This window comes from Ciconia boyciana, chromosome 6 (genome assembly GCF_034638445.1).
Source record: "Ciconia boyciana chromosome 6, ASM3463844v1, whole genome shotgun sequence".
Lineage (NCBI taxonomy): Eukaryota > Metazoa > Chordata > Aves > Ciconiiformes > Ciconiidae > Ciconia > Ciconia boyciana.
Genome location: NC_132939.1, coordinates 33,657,727 through 33,676,915, shown reverse-complemented (window position 1 = coordinate 33,676,915; position 19,189 = coordinate 33,657,727). Strand labels below are relative to the sequence as shown.

Sequence of the window (19,189 nt, the reverse complement as noted above, 5' to 3'; positions counted from 1 at the left end):
TCACCATCACCAAGCCTTTCCAGAGCTGCCAGGGACATGGGTAGAGGGTTTAGCCCCATGTGGAGAAGAGGGCCAGGGAAACGGGCAGTGGCTTTCACACTTCTCTAGTCCAAAAAAGCCCAGATCATGTAATTTTCTGGGCACGATGCAAAAGACAAATATTTGAGAGAGGTTTTGAGAGAACTGCTTATACAACAGTGAAGAGCTTCTGAACTCAGACAGCAAGTTTGGTCCCTGTTTGAAATATTGCTTAGCGCTGGTGGAATTTTACTACACAGCAGTGGGGTGTAAGTAGTTCTAGATCACCAGATAGGAATCTTTCTAAAGCTATAAAACTTGAAATAAACAGAGAGCTGGGGTCAGACTGGGTCAGTTCCCCAGGGCTGGGGACTATGAAAGAAGAGCCCCCTGCTCGGGAAGGGGGTGCTGAGCCCGTCTGCTGGCGGCGTGCTCTGCCTGACCCCGCGTGGAGCTGGCGGTCTGCACGGCGGAGGGCACCGGCCCTGCAGGTAGGTTGGGCAGCCCTAGTCCTGCACGTACACTTTACGGACCTGCTAGCAGCTTTTCACAAGGAATGAAGGTAAAGGAGATCTCTATTTGCTGTTTTTTGGATCTCTATTCTTGACTGTATCCACTGCAGACAGGTGAGGAGAGGGGCTTGGACCATGCCCATGTTCTGTGTCCAGGGTCCACCTCCACGAGATGAGGGCCACCCCTGCCTTGCTTCACCACAAACCCACTTTTAAAGTCCCCAGGTTCAACCTTCGGCCAGCGATGTTTTATTTCCCCAGAGAGTCTGTGCGCTCCATCCTGAGTGCAGAGCGCTCCAGCCCTGAGTTGGCTGTGGCAGATGGCACCGTGGGATGCAGGCTGCAAAGTGCCTGGGGTGAAAGGGAAGCCACACGCGGGTCAGCACCTGCCCGAACGCCGACACAGTTGTCGGGGAACAAGAGCCCTCATCCGCTGCCTGCCTGCCCAAGTGAAGGAGAGGACCGACACCATTCACCCGGCATTGCACATGGGCTGGCGTGGCACAGGCTGGCTCTGTCCACCCTGCCACCGATCTGCCACACTGGTGGTCCGCATCTCTCCTCCCTTTAACTATCGGAGCTGCCTAAAAGCGCAAGCAGCCGCCTCTCAGCAGGCCCCAGACATGCCCCTGCGATGGAGAGAGTCAGGAACCATCCTCCCCAGCTACCTGGGACCGCAGTGGTCCACGACCCACCGTGCCACAGCTCGCTGCTGCTCTGGGAGTGCCGCCTGTCCCCAGGGCCAGCACGGCACTACACACCAGGGGAGGCTGGCCAGGGAAGGAGGGAAGGACGGGAGCCCTCTCTCCCCCCCATGGGATGCTCGTACCTGAGCTTTTCCTCCTCCTACAGCAGGGCCAGCTCCTCTGCTGGGATGGAGGCCACACCAGTTTGGCCGTAACTTGGATCTCTGACCCAGGAGGAAGACACAGACCGCAAATGGGCTGTGCGGGAGCAGACGTTTCCCATCTGGCAGAGCCGACAGCTCTTAAGCGGATGGATAACAGTGTGGTTACACAGATACGCTATGTCCAATCAGCTATTCATATATAATTCAGGATGTATGTGATGACATGCTTTAAGCCCTATAGAAGAATCCAAGATACGTATGAGATTACCGAGTACGTACTTTGACGGGTTATCCCAGCCCACTGCCTCGGTGGCATCCTCGTGCTCAGCACCAGCCACATCCCCTGTCCAGCATCGCTCCCCCGCCACTGTGATTTTCCATGGCTGGGAACAACCTGGCCAGAATAAGGCAAGGAGCAGGTAATTATCATCATCATCATCTAAAAACGATTTCTTTGGGAAGCTGAGTAATTTGATCAGATCCTTCCATCTTCTTCTACCAACTGCCGAGGGCCAAGCACACTGCTTTCTTCACCAGCAGGACATTGTCTTGTTAATATTACATGAGTTATAAAAGGATGAATGAGTGATACCTATAATTTGATTCCATTTCCTGCATGGAAAAAAAAAAATTAGATTTATTTAAGAAAAGAAGAACAACTGAGTTATTATTCATCATAGAGCTCTCCACTGGGAAATGCTACAGAGCTAAGGAGAAAAAGCCAGGCCCCAGAGTCAGCTCTTTGAGTTCAAAGTAATAAAATTTCTCCAGGAACATTCATAGATCTCTCACTAACGTTAATTCAGCCTCTTCCTCTGTTTATGCAATGATGAATTCTCTGACTGATTAAATCAGCTCCCCCATCATACTTTTCATGAGAAGGGAACTTAAATCAGTTCAGTTTGTTGAAGTTAGTCAAGTACCACCTTAAACAAAATCCAAGTTTTTGGAGAAAGATCCTCAAGCTGCTACTTTTCAGAGATGAACCGATAACAAAGTGCATAATAAACTCAGCGAACATCACCACGACTGTTTAGTGAATTAGTTTACTATATCTCAAAGAGTTTGAATACTACTGTGCAAGTATAACACAGAAGAGCTTCTGTAGTCAAAATATCTGTATATCCCATCTTTCCTCAGTCTGTCACTGTATAGAACTGGACACCCCATGGGTTATTCAGAGAGCTGTCTGCATTCATAGATTTAAAAACATCAGTTAGAGACTGGAGTAACAAGAAATGGCATGGCCTCAGTGCAGTGCTCTGAGGGGCCCCTCAGAGACAGGATTCAATGATGTTACGATCAAATTTGCACTATTATCTGTCTCTTTCCCATCTCCTCATCTGGTCATCATTTAGCACCGGTGAAACTCCTGTTGCCATCTGGCAGGGTGCTGCCAGCATGGCTGGCTCCAGCTGCCCGCTCGGCAGAGCACGGGCTGAGCAGCACAAGGGGTAGGGGGACAGTGGAAAGAAACTGCAAAAGAGAAGAATCACAACCTGCATTAGTAAGAAAATGGGCTGAAAGGGGCTTTTGTCTTTGTACACAAGGCAAACGTGGCTTTTACATTCACCTAAAGAGCAGGTGACTGGACCAGCCAGCTGCAGTACCTTAGGAATGGCTCACATGGGCTTAACGTAGCTTCTGACGGATGCACGCAGCCTTGTGACCTGAAATGACATCTGAAATGCTTTTTCAGGAGTTCCTCTCTCTGCTTGCCTCTCCAGTACATCAGGCAGGTGAGGGTTCACCTCCACAGAGCATTATGCATCACACCATTAACTTCCAGCAGGAAATTGGGCTGTTTAATACAATATTTACAGGGACTAACATCTGTACTAACATCTCTGTGGTGCAGCCGCAGAAGATGCAGAAGAGTCAGCACCACCCAGCCACCCAGCCACAGCGCTGCATGCAAACTTTTCTCTTTGTGAGAACCCCCCCGGTTTGACTTGTGTTGCAGCAGCCAAGGTGATCAACCGCATGGCAATTAAATGCACGAATCGTTGAAACTGCTTGGAGTCTGGTTTCATTTAATTTTCCTAAAAGATGTTAGGAAAAGGTAACATGGAGTTGCCTGTTTTATAGCCCTCAACCATACAAGTTCCTGCTTTTCTGGCTTCCCATACCCAAGTCCGCCAGGTCTGTTTCCCTTTCCCATGCTTATTCCAGCCATGACATGAGATCCACGTTTTATGTCTCCTCTTACTTGCCAGCTTCCCGCACCAGCTCATCCCCAGCCCTGCCTGCTTCGCTAAGGGGAGGAGATACCTGTGGCCCGTCTGCACAGCGAGGCAGGTGCACCTTTCTCCCCAGAGTCGGAAGATGGGGCGAAGCGAGGCGTAGCATTCCCATAACCAGCTCCCAGCAGCCAGGGCCATCTCCAAACTTACACCTTTCCTCTCGCAGAAGCCTGTTAAGAAACCAGCACAAGCGGTAGGTGAGCGCAAAGAGAAAAAGCCTCGTGATTTATCTTTTGTCTAACAGCTATTCTTTTTCTCGAGAAACAGGCCCAGGTTTGGCCTAAATGAGCACTTATTTGGTCCCTGGTAACAAGCACCATCCAGGTTCTTCAGCATCAAAGTTGCTTTCCTTTGCCAGCATCAGCCCTATTTTCCCTTCATCAGTCCTGCCCAACCCACCAAGAGGCTGTTCCCAATTGAGCTGCCTCGAGTCTCACCGCTGTGTTGTACAAATCAGCTATTTAACCTTTGACAGGCCAAGCCTTCCAAATACCAGATCCTTTTATCACGTCTAAGATGTAAAAGATAGGGGTTCCTGCACCCTGCGAGACAGGCTGCAAGCACAGTAGTAAAGCTTTTCCATACACTTCGTTTCAGCTCATCAGGGCAGCTCCGCTCTCGTTGCTGTGAGCAGGCAGTGGCTTCGGGGTTTAACTGATGCTGCCACAGCAAGCGTGTTTAAACAGAGTGGCATGTGTGTGTGTAAATGTATAGCTATACATTTTCATAGAATATAAACATATACAGGCAAATGAATACAACCTGAGTCAGCTGAATACAGAAAACATTTTTTACACTTTTGCCTTCTCTCTGGAGGGCTGAAGGCTGTGCTGTGTTCAGTTCCCTCACGTTAGGGACGGTCCTGGGGGGCCTCAGCAAGGACGCAGCCCCTGGTTCAATGCCTCAGGTGTGGTCAGTCCCTCCACCCTGCTCTCGGCATCCAGCCTCGCACCCCGGCAATGACCTGAAACCCAGCCTGGCCAGGAGGGCGACGGCCGGAGGAGCCACCCGGGCAGCCTTGTGAGATATCATGGGATCTACGTGCAGGGGTGGCTGTCACTTGAGGGTCAGGACTAACGAGACCAAACCTTGCAAGGCTGAGCCTGGCTGATGATGGCAACTCTGGGCGTTCAGCACCGGTTCACCGCCCCAGTGCCATTTTCTTGGGTGATGCTCTTGGGTCGTTAAACATGTATGTCTAAGCGCTACATAGAAATGCCCAAGTCTTTGGTCAGTTCTCCTATGGCCCATGGGTGCCAAAATGGTCTGGGGTGCCCCAGGCAACAGAGCCTGATCTAGGGCAGGCTGCTGGGCACGGCAGGCTGAAGAGCCCCATCCTCACTGCATACCTTTCCTCCTTGTAATACATGCTGCAAAGGACATAGTTACCTTTGTGCATGTTGCCCAATTATTAATAAAGATATCAGTAATAAAGATATCAGAACCCATTTCAGGTCCTGCTGTCAACTAAAAGTGTCTCTAATGATTCCCTGCTTGGGGTTAACGCTGGAAACCTATCACTGAGCCAATGCTGAATGCACTGACCATATGTTGTTCCAGTTTAATAGAGAATGCTTGGACCTTTCAACACTGAAAACAGGAGCCCAAGCATTATTGCAACTTCTACATTTATCAGCCAAACCTGAAGGCTCATAAAATATGCTTAGCTCAACACAGTCCATTTTCTATGCCATTCCCTATCAGTTTGCACTATTAATTAGCCACAATGATATTTTCTTGCTTCTTTTTTCGCTCTTGTCCCATATCAAGCCTTCCATTGTTCTGCTGGCGCTGAAAGCAAGCTGATGGGACTAGAATTAGGTCATCCCGTTTCCACGGCTGCTTCCCAGTACCCCAGAGCTCCCCTGAGCCCCAAGGCCTATTAATAAAAACCCCCGCTGTATTAGCAGTTCAGAGATCTCTCCGTGAGGTTAGTTGAAAACTCCTGAGTGCAAATTATCCGCTCCTGGTGGTTTGAAGATACCCAGCAAGAGCAGCAGCTGCTTTCCTGCGCGGGGGCATCTCACCTAGGGATCTGCACCCCCGCTGTGCACTGCTGCCCACCCTGCGTTACTGCAGACAAACTGCACTGCCAGCTAATCCTGGGCAAACAACAGGTTCCTTCTGGTCTGGATTTAATTGAACACTCATTCTTGCCCTTTATTCCATTTTTTTTCCCGTAGGACCTTTGTTTTCCTCATTACTTGCCCACACTTCCAATGTCTAATTCATATTTATTGCAGTGAACTTTCCCTTTTCACTGTTTGCTAGTTATAAATACATATTTTATTACTACATTTACTGCCCCTGAGCCCAAGCTCATTTGCAAAGCACCAGTACCCAGCTCTCTTGGTGTGGCTTTTGGAATTTCTAAGAAAACGTCCTAAAACCGTTTTAAGTCAGGGCTGATGGGAAAGAAGCCACAGCTATGTTATATCCTGCTACTGGCAGCAGTGAAATGAGGGGTTTGCATCCTGAAACTAAAAGCAAGAGTGTCATATCGAGTGGTATCAGTGAGGGAGGGAAATGGAGTCCTAGTGACTCCCCTCTCCTCCCTTCCCTTCCTGGTAAATGACTCCTCAACAGGGCAACAGCCCACTGCCCACTGGTGACGGGAGGCAGAGCACCCCCCTTCCCGCCTGGCTCCTGCCAAACACTCCTGCTGCTCCTTCTGGGGTTTTTCTTGGGAGTGAACAAACACGCTAACCCAGGAAAAACCTGTCGGCTTTCCACCGGCTTCGGAAGTTGAACCGGTTCCCACGGGAAGCCCGAGAGTGCAGGACTGTGTGCCTCCGTCCCGGAGAAGAGGATTCCCTTCTGCAGCAGTTTCATGCTAAGAGATCTCAGCTACTCATGAAACCATCAGTCTCCTTTTCACTCAGAGTTTGCAGTTTAAATATTTTTTTTTTCCCCAGCTGCACACAGATGAAATCCTTTCTTTTAGGCAGTATAATTGTTGTGTAGTGTGATCAGCTGAGGATTTCATTTGGTTTAAACTTCACAAATGTAATCAGCTAAGCAATACACTCACTTTAAGTTCTGTAATAATTTTCATCTGGCAGGCGTAAGACTAAAACAGACTTGCCCTTGGGCTGGAAACAAACACTGACTTTGGAAACTACAGGATAAAATTGTAGAAACATCAAAGGTATTTCAGGGCTGGCAGCAGGAGACCTCAAGATGCTTCACTCAGACTGAAACCTTCCGACGTTTGTGCAGATTTTCAACTTAAGAGCATAGCAAAGTGATTAATGAGCCATTACTCCTGCTGTCTGCTGCAATTTGTGTGTCTCTAGCAAGGTGATCTACTGTCCCAACATGTTCATTAAGTGCTGGGAAGCTGGGCCACGAAAGATCTGTATCTTTTGCAGCTATATCATTAGTGGAGGGAATGAGAAAATACGCCCTTCCTGGCCAAATACACCGGAGATGAAAGGCAAAGAGCCCTTGTGTTGGGTGACAAACTGCAAAAGTTTTGACTTTAAAAGTATGTGTAAGTAAATAAAAATCTCCATCTAAGGCTGTAAATTGCTTCCACTGTTGCTCAGACAGATTATCCTAGTCGGTCAACCATTTAGGAATTCAAAACATTGCCACAGACTTTCCCAGCTTAAAAATAAGTCTTCCACATCATCAGAAACACGTATGAGCTAAAAAAAGCTCCTTCATGGAAAGAATAGAGATCTGCCCCATAGGACATACTGAATCAATTCTCAGTTCCCATGCTGCATTAAAAGGAAACACGGGGCTGCTGCTGCCGTCATCCCTGCGTGCAGGTAAGTACATCGCACAGCCATCGGCGTGTGTGAAAGGCAAACCTTGGGAATACCGAGAGCTTAGCGAGGGCTTATAAACAGCTCAAAGCACGTACTTCCTTTCATTCCAAGCCTGTTAAAGCCTAGATCATCTTTCCTTTCTCTCCCTCCAAAGCTTAGATAGGTGGGAAGCAGACTTTTCTCATGCTTTGGAGAAAATTGTATGCGAGGATACAATCCAAGCCAGGAAATGCCAGATCTGGCCATAATATACTGGAAATGTCACTGAAGCAAAGAGCATTGCAACATCCTGAACTGGGGACAGTTTCATTTTTGCTTTCTAGGCACCCAACACTCAAGTCTCTCTAGATCCTAGAGAGAAGAAAAGCGTACAGGGCTTCTCGAGGAGACGTAGAAACCTCAGGAAGGGGAAGAGGGAGTTAGAGGAGGCTCCTGCCTTGGACTTCTCTGTTCCTCCTGCAAGGATGCATTTGTTTTCTTTCCTCATTTTAATAGGCTGCATAAAGATCACCGCGAAAAGTAGCCCCAGAACTTCCCTCCAAGGTCCAAAGGCAAACATGAACTAAAACCAAAGTGCTTTCCTCTAGGGATCTTTCTTCAGCACGTCGCAGGCAATATGAAGCTAAACCAGCCAGCTGTACAAAACCGAGACAGAATCAGCCTGTCAGAGTCGGGGCAACCTTGCTGCTAACAACCGTTTGTTTCGTTCCCTGCAGGCTGCAGACCGAAGAAGTGATCCCTGCTGGGTAGCACACCCGTGGCCGGCCCCTTCCTTGCGTGCTGTGGGGCACGGCTGCGGCTTCTCGGCTTCTACAGATCAGTGATCTTCAGCTGTCCAAGCTCAAGTGTAATAAGTCACTTCTGTTAACATGCTGCTTAGGCTTTTAGAAGCCAGATTTAGAAACAGATGATGAACTTTTATTCAGAACCTAATTGGTATTTAGGGTATGGAGGTCTTTTTGTTTGCTTGTTTTGAAATACATTTAAACTCCTTTCCCTGACAGAATTCAGTTCTGAAGTTCACGCTGTTTCTCTTTCTGCTGTACATCCACATTTGAGAGTTCAAAATGTATCTCATGAGTATTTAACCTTAAATGCTGAGCTAAAGCCAAGGCGCTTTAAAGAGATGCATCAGGATTTCATTGCAGCAAGTTTTGCTTCAGAAAAGCAGAACTTGACCCTTTTAGTCTTTGTTCTGGAAGCAGGACACTTAGACACAAGACTTTGTGCACAAAGAACATATGGTTTGACCATTCTGAAGTGACCAGAATGCAAACTCTGCAAGTATGTAGGAGCTGGTGGTTTCAGCTGTTAATGCTGCCATAAGCAGCCGTGTTTGTGAAGTAAAATGCTGCAGACCACTGGCTCATAGTGATTTGGTCCCAGGGGTAGATTCTACCTAGAAACACAGGTAGATTCTACCTGTGAAGGACCTGGTCCCCCATCAAAAGTTCAAATTCAGGCAGTTTTTGCCTATTTATAGGAACATAGGAAATGTTTTTACTCATTCGCACCACCTACTTCCAAACAGCCAGCGTGCAAACGGCAGCTTCGGCAAGGGGGCAACTCCGATCGGCTCTAAAAGCAGCAACAATGCCAACCTACATCTGTGCAGCAGCTCCAGCGCTGCGTAGGTGTTGGCCGACATTCGAGACTAGAACTGAACAGAAAAATATTCATGAGACAGAAAAGCTGAGCCTGCCAGCCATATCCCAGAACAAACAGCTCACTGGCTTGGGCACTCATTTAGGAGGTTGGTATTATGTGTCTACAGGAAAATAAATTTAAAAAAAAATCGTACACATTGTGCCCAATTTGGAAAGGACAATTCTCCCCTGTTGCATGGGATGCATACAAGGCTGGGTCAGCATCTCCCTCTTGCTCTCTGGACCAAAGATCACATGAGGTGGAGAAGGAAGAAAGAATCCTCTAGCATTTTCTCAGCAAACTATAAACCGACAGAGCTGGGCTCCAGGCCCTGGTCCAGTATTTGTGGAACTGTTTCCGTTTCCTTTCCCCTTCGCATTTCAGACAAAAGGAGAACAAAGCCCACTCCTGAGTAATGCAATAGGCTGATGCTTAGGACACTCAAGCGAAAGGCAGGAGACCCAAGTTCTAGTCCTTGACTTGAATCAGGCAGAGTACAAACATCAAATTCAGATTGCTTGTTTCCTACTTGAGATTTCACTGCTTTTGATCTGCACAACCACTAAAGGAAACTTTGGCAAACCTAGCACCTGCCATAACCAGTGAGGTTTTTCGGTGGTTTTTTTTTTTCCCCTGAAGAACTGCCATTGTCTCAGTAAGTGTTTGAAACAAGAGTTCTTGTTCATACCGGTATAGCATTAGCTGGGCTAATTAGTGCACCCTGACACAGCTGCAGGAGTGCACTGATGTGTTTTATAAATTATGTATGTGGTAGAATTAGCTTATTAAAGAATTCCTGAAGAACTATGTGCATATGCATATAGTAATTCAGTTGTTGCAGCTATGTGCATTACTCTTTGGTACTCTGCGGACCCTGCAGCACAGCACTGAGCTTCCCAGGTCTGGCAAAGAGATTCGGAGAATCCGAGTGGGTGAAAATGAGAGAAAGCATCAGGTGTAAAGGGTACCTCTCTCCGTAGTACTGCCTGTAAAAAGAGATGAAAACTCACTAACATAGAGCATTTTAACTCAATGAAGTAATAACAAAAATCCTGTCTTGCTCTTGTCCATAAACAGCAAAATAGATTATAACTGCAAATGGAAGCATCCCAAGACCTTAGTAGTATCAAGCCACGTCAGCTTCTAACGGCCAGTGAGCAAGACACCTCTATCTGTTCACTAGGATGTGACAATGCAGGAAAGTACAAGACCTCAGAAGTAGACCTAACTGCATTTATCTTCTTTAAATATTTGAGGAAGAGTGATTTTCTAGCTACCAAGTGACATGGCTTACAAACAGAGATTAGGACCAGGTTTCAATCACTTATTCTACTATGAAACTTTGGGGAAAAGAAATCCACTGCAATTTCTGGAGAAGAAAAGGTTCTGAAATAAGTTGTCCTTCCCAATTATTACTCCAACTGAGACGGGCTGGATTTCAGAACGTACTGCAATCAACTGGTATGCCCACGGTTAAAACCCTGTGCTCTTCCCTTCTCAAGGCAGCTGTATCTTTCTGCATGTGCTTTGTCTGCGAGAGAGAGCTGCTCCTCAACAGCAAAGCGTGATCTCCATTGAGCCACTCACCTTGGAGAAGGCTCGCCAGCTTTGGCAAGAGGATCACTTGAGAGCTGGAAAAACCCCAGTAGAACTTCGGCTGATGGATCTCATCCTCCTGCATCCTTGGAAGCGGTTGATACCCCAGCCCAGAAAAGCCTCATGCTTGCCTGCTTCAGAGGAAGAGTCAGTTTTGACTCTCTGACAAACAGGTTGGTTTGACATTAATGCTTTAAACGCAGAAAGCTGAAATAAGCAAATACATAGCTTGTGAGCTTGTAGGAATTTAAAAAAGAATTTCCTTAAAGATCAATCTTTCTCTGTCCAAAGTGTTATGAAGAGACGTAAGGGAGAGGTTTTTCTTTCCCACTGATAAGGTTTTCTGGAGATGAACTGTACAACCTGGCCTAGCAAATTTCCTGCCATACCAAGTTGCATGATAAGTAAACAGCGGCTAACTAACAAGGTAGTTCAATATTTACGCAACCTTTTCATTTCTAAGTACATGGCACAGATTATTAGAAAAGGTGAAATCTCTTCAGATAAACTTGTAAGATTTTCTACTGAACAGCTTTCTCTCCCGCCCCAGAAACGGGGAGTGACAACCCCAAGCATACAGCAACACTCAGATCTAGCAGCCCAGGAAACTGCCAGCACATAGCACAGTTAGCAACCCAGTGTACGGGGGAGAGAGCAGATGCAGGGGATCGATGACAAAGCAAAGCAACCTACAAAGAGCAGCTCTTTTCATTGTTGGCTGCCTGCAGCAGACATGCTGCTGCTTGGTTGCTTTTTTTGGTCTTTTCCAGATGATGCAGCTGCCTAGTGCTGATAACATTTATTTATGTGAGAAGGTGAACCCACTGATTCAGAAGCTACAGTTCTTGTGTGCACTGAAATTTCCTGTGAACAAAAGGTTAAGATAGCAGCCTACCTTCCTCCTCCTGCTTGACAGAAACTAGAAATAACAAGCACGCAGACAGCATGGGAGGCTGTCTTTGGGGAAACCACAGCAAACCTTTATGCCCAGAGCCTGTAGAGGAGCCTTAACACCAAACCTGGGAGCTTTTATTCTGCTTTGGAAAACAAACAAAAGAACCAGAAAGTGAGACACAAGGCATTTGAGAAAAGACTGAGAAAAGACGACTATGTCAAAGGAGAGTGGAGATGCTCATTCACCAGCAATCTGGGCATTCAGAGGAGGGCAGAAGTGACAGCTGAGAGACTTTTCCAATGTAAAGAACTTTTGAAAAATAAAAATAATTAAAAAGTTTTGACTCAGCAACCTCAAGACTTTGGCTAAAAACCAGCATTTACAATAAGGTGTTTATACAACCAAGGAGAACACTCCTATAGTGATCTTGATGGCAGTGATCTAAAATATAATCAGTACAGAACAATGTTTTCAATAAGGTAACAATGTATCAGCTTGTTCTTATTGCCACTTTCACTCGTATTTGAAAACATCCCTTTCAGCCATCTTACATGCTTCTTAAATACTACATCATATGCTTATTCCAAGTTCTCACTTAGCAAAGCTGACCAAGTGTGGGCAAACAGACTATGGCACACAGTAGTCGCAAGAAAATTTTTCAGCTCATGTTCTTCACTCTCCCTCCCATACCCTTCCCTCCCAGCATCCTCTTCTGAAACATTCCTTTACTTTCATCATGTTTTAACAGGGCATCTTCCTTCTTTCCCCAGGTACCAGGTAGCTGTGCATATGAAATAAGTATTCTGAGACCAGTGCTCTACAGCAGTGTACTGCTAGAGTCATACTGAAAGCAAAAATCTCCTATTCCTTAAAATAATCTAGCCCTTCCTCAGTACTGGGCTTGAAAGCCTGTGACAAATACTGGGGTCAAAAGAAGGCTCTTTTTCTGTTGTCAGCACTGCAAGGCACAAACACATAGTTCTCATGTCCTTTATAGGTGGTTTCTTTTCCCTTCACACACTGACTCCTCTTACCTTGTTGCTAGGGGAGCAAGTGCAATTCTGCAAATTCCAGCATGCCAGAACTGAGAGGACTCACTAGATACTCCATTAAAAACAGAGCCCAGGCAAGAAAGGACTCCGTCCACCTGAACAGTATGCCAGTTCACGGCAGCCAGAGCTACGCTCTTTCTCAAGTTCCGATTGCCAGACTTGGGGTCCCAGCATCTTCACACATCCATCCCAGCATCCTCTGAAGCTCTCCTGTACACACACAACTCTGTTGAATCCCTCTACCCATCTGCAGTTTTAAATATTTGCAGCACAGTGGTGGAAAACCAACCCTGATTGCCAATGCCAACTGATTTTGAGCTTTGGGCTAAGAAAACTGCTAAAAAAGCAGTTTTCAGACTTTATCAAGTGTTGCTGTTAACATGCATCAGTTACATTATCCATCCTTCTGCTATTTTCTCTTTTGCCTACTGCCTCCCAAAAGAAAGCACATGGAGGAAAGGGAGCGCACAGTCAAGATACATCCCAACACTCAGAGCCATATTCTTAATAAATAATAATAATGAATCTCTATGTGTTAAGCTCACAGAAAGGCATGTTTCAATGCCTGATTTTTAATAGCCCTTGGTTAGAGTGAGGCCTACAGCATAATACCTTCCTCTTGCCAAACAATCACATTTTAGTATAGTGATGACACTGTGTTATTCAGTTCTTTTCTTTAAAAAAAAACCCACAAAATTCAATGTCACCATGGGAACAGTCTAAAGTTGATTTTGGAAAGAGGCTCATTTCCTATAGCTTTTCTGTTGGCATAAAAATAATGTCACTGAACTGCATCAGAAGCAAGTGCTTTATGAAGTATCATCTCTAAAGATACCATTCAGTTCTGAAAATATCCTCCCTAATGGTTACATTTCTTTAGTTTCTGAAGCAGAATAAAGGGCCCAGAAAGGTTTCTTCCCTGTTTTTCTCAACAAGAAACACATCACAAGCTACCACCAGCGTGATCTAATTCAATCATTCTTCAGCCTGTAATGTGTAATAAGCGTCAGTATGGAAAAATTCCTTCTTAGAAGAACAATTAAAACTTAAAGCAGTCATCCTGGTTGTCTGGCTGAACAAACGACACACGTTCACACAAGAATAATTCAGTCAACCGTCTTAATAAGGATTTACTTTAAACAGAACCTTGTATGGGTACACTAGACTCAGTCTCATTAAGGAGTAAGTTGGATTTTTATACAGCATGAACCATTGGCAATCTAAAACAGACCCACTGAAGAATGGAATGGAGAATCAAACGCAATGTTTCAGACCCAAGCTCTATGTGCCTTTAATACTTTCTTTTTCCTTTTCTCTTTTTTTTTTTTTTTTGAGAGTGCACGCTACGACAGACATTTGCATTTATCATGTTTTTAACTTCTTTTCTAAGGATGAACTCTCTGAATCTGCATCTTCCAACTCCGCCCTGTGTCTTTTCAGTCCTCCAAGAGATTGAGTACTCTCACTGCCCATAGGATGCAAGTCAGGAGTATCCTCTCTTGTGCTCACATTGTAGCTGTTGGAGTCCATTTCAGACAGGCAGCAGTCTTTGTGCAAGGTCACACCCATCTGTACAAGATTGCCATTATCAGCATTTGAGTGCACCTGTAGTCCTTGCGTCACAGTCTCCTGCTCTCCAAAACTCTGTCCATTGTTGAAGCATGAAGGGCGAAGATGCAAGTGGCCGTTATTGTGGTTAACACAGGAGGTGTCGAGGCTCCTCTCCTCACTGTCATCAGTCTGGTTTCTGGAGCAGTGACCCGACATGCTACAGATGGCAACAGTGGAGAATGAAGGGACCAGCGAGTGATGGCTTGATGCTGGTTGACAGTTCTGACTATTTTTCTGTTCCACAAGTCCTGCAGTCTGAATGCATGGTTCTTCAGTACAACTATTTAGCCCTTTGCAATTAGCTTTTCCATTGAGCTTTTTAGTCTCAAAAGAATGCTCTATACCTCCACTGCTAGTGTCTTCAGATGTGTTTTCCTGACCCTCCACCCGCCGCTGATTGTCACATTCATGAGCTTGACCATTACTAGAATTTTCTATCAAGCCACATTCTTTTAAAGTTTCTTTGTTGTGGCTTTCGGTAGAAAGAGCTGGGGAACCTTGAGGAACTACTGAACTCAGGTTCCTAGCATCTTCCTTATTTAGCAAGTGTGCTGTACTGTGCCTTCCACTAGTTCCCGGTTTCCCTTCGTCATTCTCCCCATCTCCTCTGGAGGACTCACCATCTTTACTAGCTGAATATGATATGTAAGAATAATGAAGCCATTTATAAGCTTTGTAAATCTTTCTCTCCACTGATTCACTGTCTGAACAAGGAGAGGTCCTTTCTTTGAGAACTTCTTTGTTGGCTGAACTCCTTTCTGGCGAAGAAGCCGGAGAAGACGACAGATCATCTACTTTGATCTGTGGGTAATCATAGATATCCTCACCTATGTAGGGGGTCACATTTTCCATGTTAGTACTAGTCCTTTCCTCCTTTTGCACCTTCTGTCGCCGTCTCAGTGCATTACGTTGCCTCATAGATGTGCGTCGTTCATTCAGTTCCTCTTCGTCTTCTGTACTGCTGCTGCTGGAACTGCTGGATTCATTCTCCTCCGGACTTGGGGACCGTGGCCGTGGGAAAAGGTCTGTATCTAGTTCTGCCTCACAGGTATTGTCATCAGAATCAGACTCATTAGAGAGGGCCAGGAGACGCTTATCCTGATACTTTCTCAGTGCAGAGAGCCTCTGCTGACGGGAAGCCACGTCTTCTCTGGCTGAGGGGGATTCAGTTGATCTTAAGGCCCTTAAGTTATAGGCAGTTTCGTCAGACTCTTCAGCCACATGTGGTGGGGAGTGATGCAAAGAGGCAGAGGACTCTGACTCGCTGTAAGCGGAGCGTTCACTTACTCCTGCATGGAGCTGCAGGATTGTGCTCTCACTGAGGTCGCTGTCCGAATCAGAACTCCAGCCCTCGATCTCCCGGCGCACCAGGGAGTCAAAAAAGGCCATCATCCGTGGATCTTCCTGGACTGACTGATTGGCATAATCATGGGACAAACCACTACCACTGTTCAACACAAGACTGATGTACTCTTCATGAGTGTAGAGGCAACGCGAATCATCCTCAATTCTACCATCCAGATCCCCTGTGCAGTCAGGCTGTTTGTAAGGACTCCAAATCTGTAACAGAAAATAAAAAAAATTATGTATGTCTTTGAATTCATAAACTATTACAAGCATTTGAAATAGAACAGTAGTGCAAATACCCAGGAACAATTGCAAGTTGCAGATTGTTTTTATTAATTTTTACCCCTCAGACCCATACTTACAAGTATTCCAGAGATTTTTTTTTTTTCCCTCCCCCTTTACAAATGTGTTCTTCCTGCATCTACTTCACCCATCCAGAACTTAAGAGCTCTCACACTGCAGATTATCCTATCCATCATTCCAATATTTCATGTGTAATAATTTATCCCAAATTGCAGGGCTCTATTTTTATGTAATAGGGGATGCTTACTCACTAACAGTAAGAATAGTTTGTTGCCTACAATACAGTCTTAGCACTAATGAAGGCACTTGTTTCCCAGGAAACTAGAGTTGCTTGTGCCAGTGATGTAGAGTGACATTTCATCCAGCTGCACAGTCAGTCACACCTCATCAACAGGCAGGGAGCTGAACTGTATGGAGGTGAAAAGCAGGCCTGCACTACTCCCTTTAGGGAACAGTCGTGAAGGAAAGAAAGCATCCAACATCCTCTCAAGACACAGCAGCAGTTTTAAATAGTGGGGAAAGGTGAAGGAGAAGAGTTTTACTGAAAGCTACTTTTGAAGTGGTAACATTGCAAAGTGTAATGATTTAATCGGTAGCAACAGCCTTGACTGTGCTGTCTATCTAGCCTTCCCGCAGTTTTTCTGGTGTGGATGGGAAAAGGGGAAAAAAAAAAAAAAAGCCCCAAAGAAAATCTACCAATATCCCTAAGAAACTGGTAATCTATAGCAAACATAATAGTTGGATCTCCTCACCTTTCTCAGTTTTACTCACAGATTCGGGGGCAATATGATTAAGGCACTCATTGGACAACCACTATCACTTTATTCTAGATCGATGGTTAATGGGATGCACAACACTTACTGTAAGCAGAGCTAGTATGTAGTCTATCCAAAATACTGCCTTAACATTCTGCTTAGAAAATATCTGATTTCAGTCACGCTTTGGTTTTACCACACTAAACAAGCTCAGGGAAAAAAATTCTATGCCAGCTGTCTATACCAGGTTGGCCTTTTGGGATAGACTTTGGCAAAAACATCTAACTCTTTTCCCAACAGAAATTAGACAAGTTTTGTTCCAAGTAGACAAAACCGCTAACAAAAAAAAGAGTGGTTTGCTTGTGTAAGTGGGATAATCAGCACTCATCTCACAGATGCATAGTTAACACATGCAACATAATCTGATACTACCATGACAAGCACTATAAAAAAAGCCTACGAGAATGCCAGTAATTCTGTATTCACAGAGATTTTCAACAGTGTACAGTAAGACCTTACACCTTTGATATTGGAAGTAAAACAAAATAAATTACTACTGGAAGTAAAACAAAATAAATTAATTACTATTACTTGTTCAGCACAGCCAAATTTAAAATGTACAAGTAACCTTTATTCTGGAATTCTCCCCAAATTGAATGCCTTTACTTTGCATCCTCTGTAATTTATGGTTAACAGAGCTTCCACATATGATCTGGCTATGTAGATAAAAGAGACACTATTTCAAAATTAAAGTGAGCTGCAGATATACCTTTTTCTGTATGGCAATCATCAAGCTGCCTCTCAGAGCAAAGGCAAAGGAATTTTACATTGCATTACATTAGCCTATTCCTAGGAACATGTCTCAATATCAAGGGGTATTTGCTATTTGTACTTAATTGCTATTTTTATTATTTGCAGTACTTAAGTAAATTCTCTTCCAGTACAGTTCTTTAATACAATACTTGAAATCAGAATGAAGACAGTCTCCATTGCTTGGTTCAAGCACTGCACTTACTAGACATATCACTCAAGGGATAAGCATGAGGTTTGGATAAAGATAACAAAACCCAACCTAAGCCCACTATGCACAGACTTCCATCAACCATTCGTAACCTTTTTTAATTATTCAAGAGAGCAGAAAGAATCTCTCTTCATCTAATTATTTCCCATGCTCCACTTCCTAAAGACAAGGTAGGAAAGAGTCTTCTCTCAGTGGATGCATGAGAGAGATTGTTGATTTGGGGATAGACCAAGTTTTTTAACAGAAAAATAGAACTCTGCTTGCTCAAAGGACTATTCTGAGTTGCTGCCTTCTTGATGATTTAACTAGCACATGTTCAGTACCTTCTCACAATTTATCAGATCTTTTCCCCTCTGTCCCACTACTGAGCATTTCAGCAAGAAATCAGATCTTTTTGTATTTAAGAAGCATATACCTTTTTGCAAATGCTTCATACTGTATGCCTGGACAAGCAGGCTGGCATGCCCCTTCCTCAAATAGTTTTAGCAGTGTTAGATTGATCACTAGGTTTTATAAAACTTTTTTAAAAGCAAGAGAATTAGAAAACTCTTAGATTCTGTATGAACCAATATAAATGGAAGAGAGGTAGTCTGCTCTGAAGTTCCTCTGGGAAAGGTTTGTTTTATAATGAAAAGTCATCTAAAAAGGTACATAAAGTGTGCACAGAGAGATTCCACATCCTTGTTAGTGCTACTAGATCTTTCTGCTCACTCTGCAAGCATCAGAGAAAATACAGCAGTGTTAAATATTGAAAAGATAGCTACAAAGAATCCATAGTGAGCCTTTTCCTTTCTGAGACAGATCTGTTCAGAGAGGAGGAGTAAATAATAAAGAGAAGTCAAGGGAATTCAGGATGAATACTTGTTTGAACAGGATGTCTCTGGAGATTGATATCCCTACTTATTAGACATTTTGCCATGAGGGAGTGCAAGGGCCTGCCAGAGTCCCAGAAAGAAATCGGATTAAGAATCTATCCTTGGCAGAACCAGGAAGTCTTTAAAGTGGCAGCAACTGGTCCAGTGCTCTCTGTGGCATCTGAAATGGGCTTCTTTGTAAATGGAATGCCTTTGCCTTTTTCTTATCCTCTGCATGATGCCATGTTGAGGAAGACTGAGCAATTTGGAGAAAATAAGTTGGCAAGTCATCCCACTGAAGCAACAATCTATCAAGAAGTTCTTTCTCTGTCAGAGGATTAAGGAGCTGAATATTACTCACTGATGCCCTGAGGACAGATATAAAAATAGGAACAATAACAGAAAAGGGGAGTACAAAACTGGTTCTCTACTTCAGCAGAGATGCTTCAGAGAGCATCTTTGAATTACTTGTATTCCATGGTGGCAAACCCCCAAATTTTAAAACAAAAAAGTAGTTATGCCCATAGCATGAGATTAATTAAACCCAGCTATATTAGATTCTCTGATTAGGCAGAGGCAGCTAGCCACAATGACATTAATCTGTCACCATAGCAACATGGACAAATACACTTTGCTATCTTTGATATACTGATGATTTTTAAACAAATGGGCCCTGCAACAGCTGTGCTCAGAACCACAGTTACAGAGT

The 19,189-nt window shown here is 44.6% G+C and overlaps 1 protein-coding gene and 1 long non-coding RNA gene across 3 annotated transcripts in view; one reads left to right on the top strand and one right to left on the bottom strand.

Moving 5' to 3' along the window:
- The first annotated feature begins 7,225 nt into the window (after window positions 1-7,225).
- LOC140653721 (uncharacterized) lies at window positions 7,226-13,718 on the top strand. The gene is made up of 3 exons (XR_012043199.1): window positions 7,226-7,399; window positions 10,124-10,815; window positions 11,413-13,718. It is a non-coding gene; the product is annotated as an uncharacterized lncRNA (long non-coding RNA).
- Window positions 13,719-13,855: 137 nt separating this feature from the next.
- Window positions 13,856-19,189, bottom strand: part of DCAF5 (DDB1 and CUL4 associated factor 5) — a 76,315-nt gene continuing 70,981 nt past the window's right edge. For both annotated transcript variants that reach the window (XM_072866102.1, XM_072866104.1), the window contains exon 9: window positions 13,856-15,760. In XM_072866102.1, coding sequence (XP_072722203.1) covers window positions 13,955-15,760 — 1,806 coding nt within the window. In that variant the 3' untranslated portion in view covers window positions 13,856-13,954. The remainder of the gene's footprint in view (window positions 15,761-19,189) is intronic.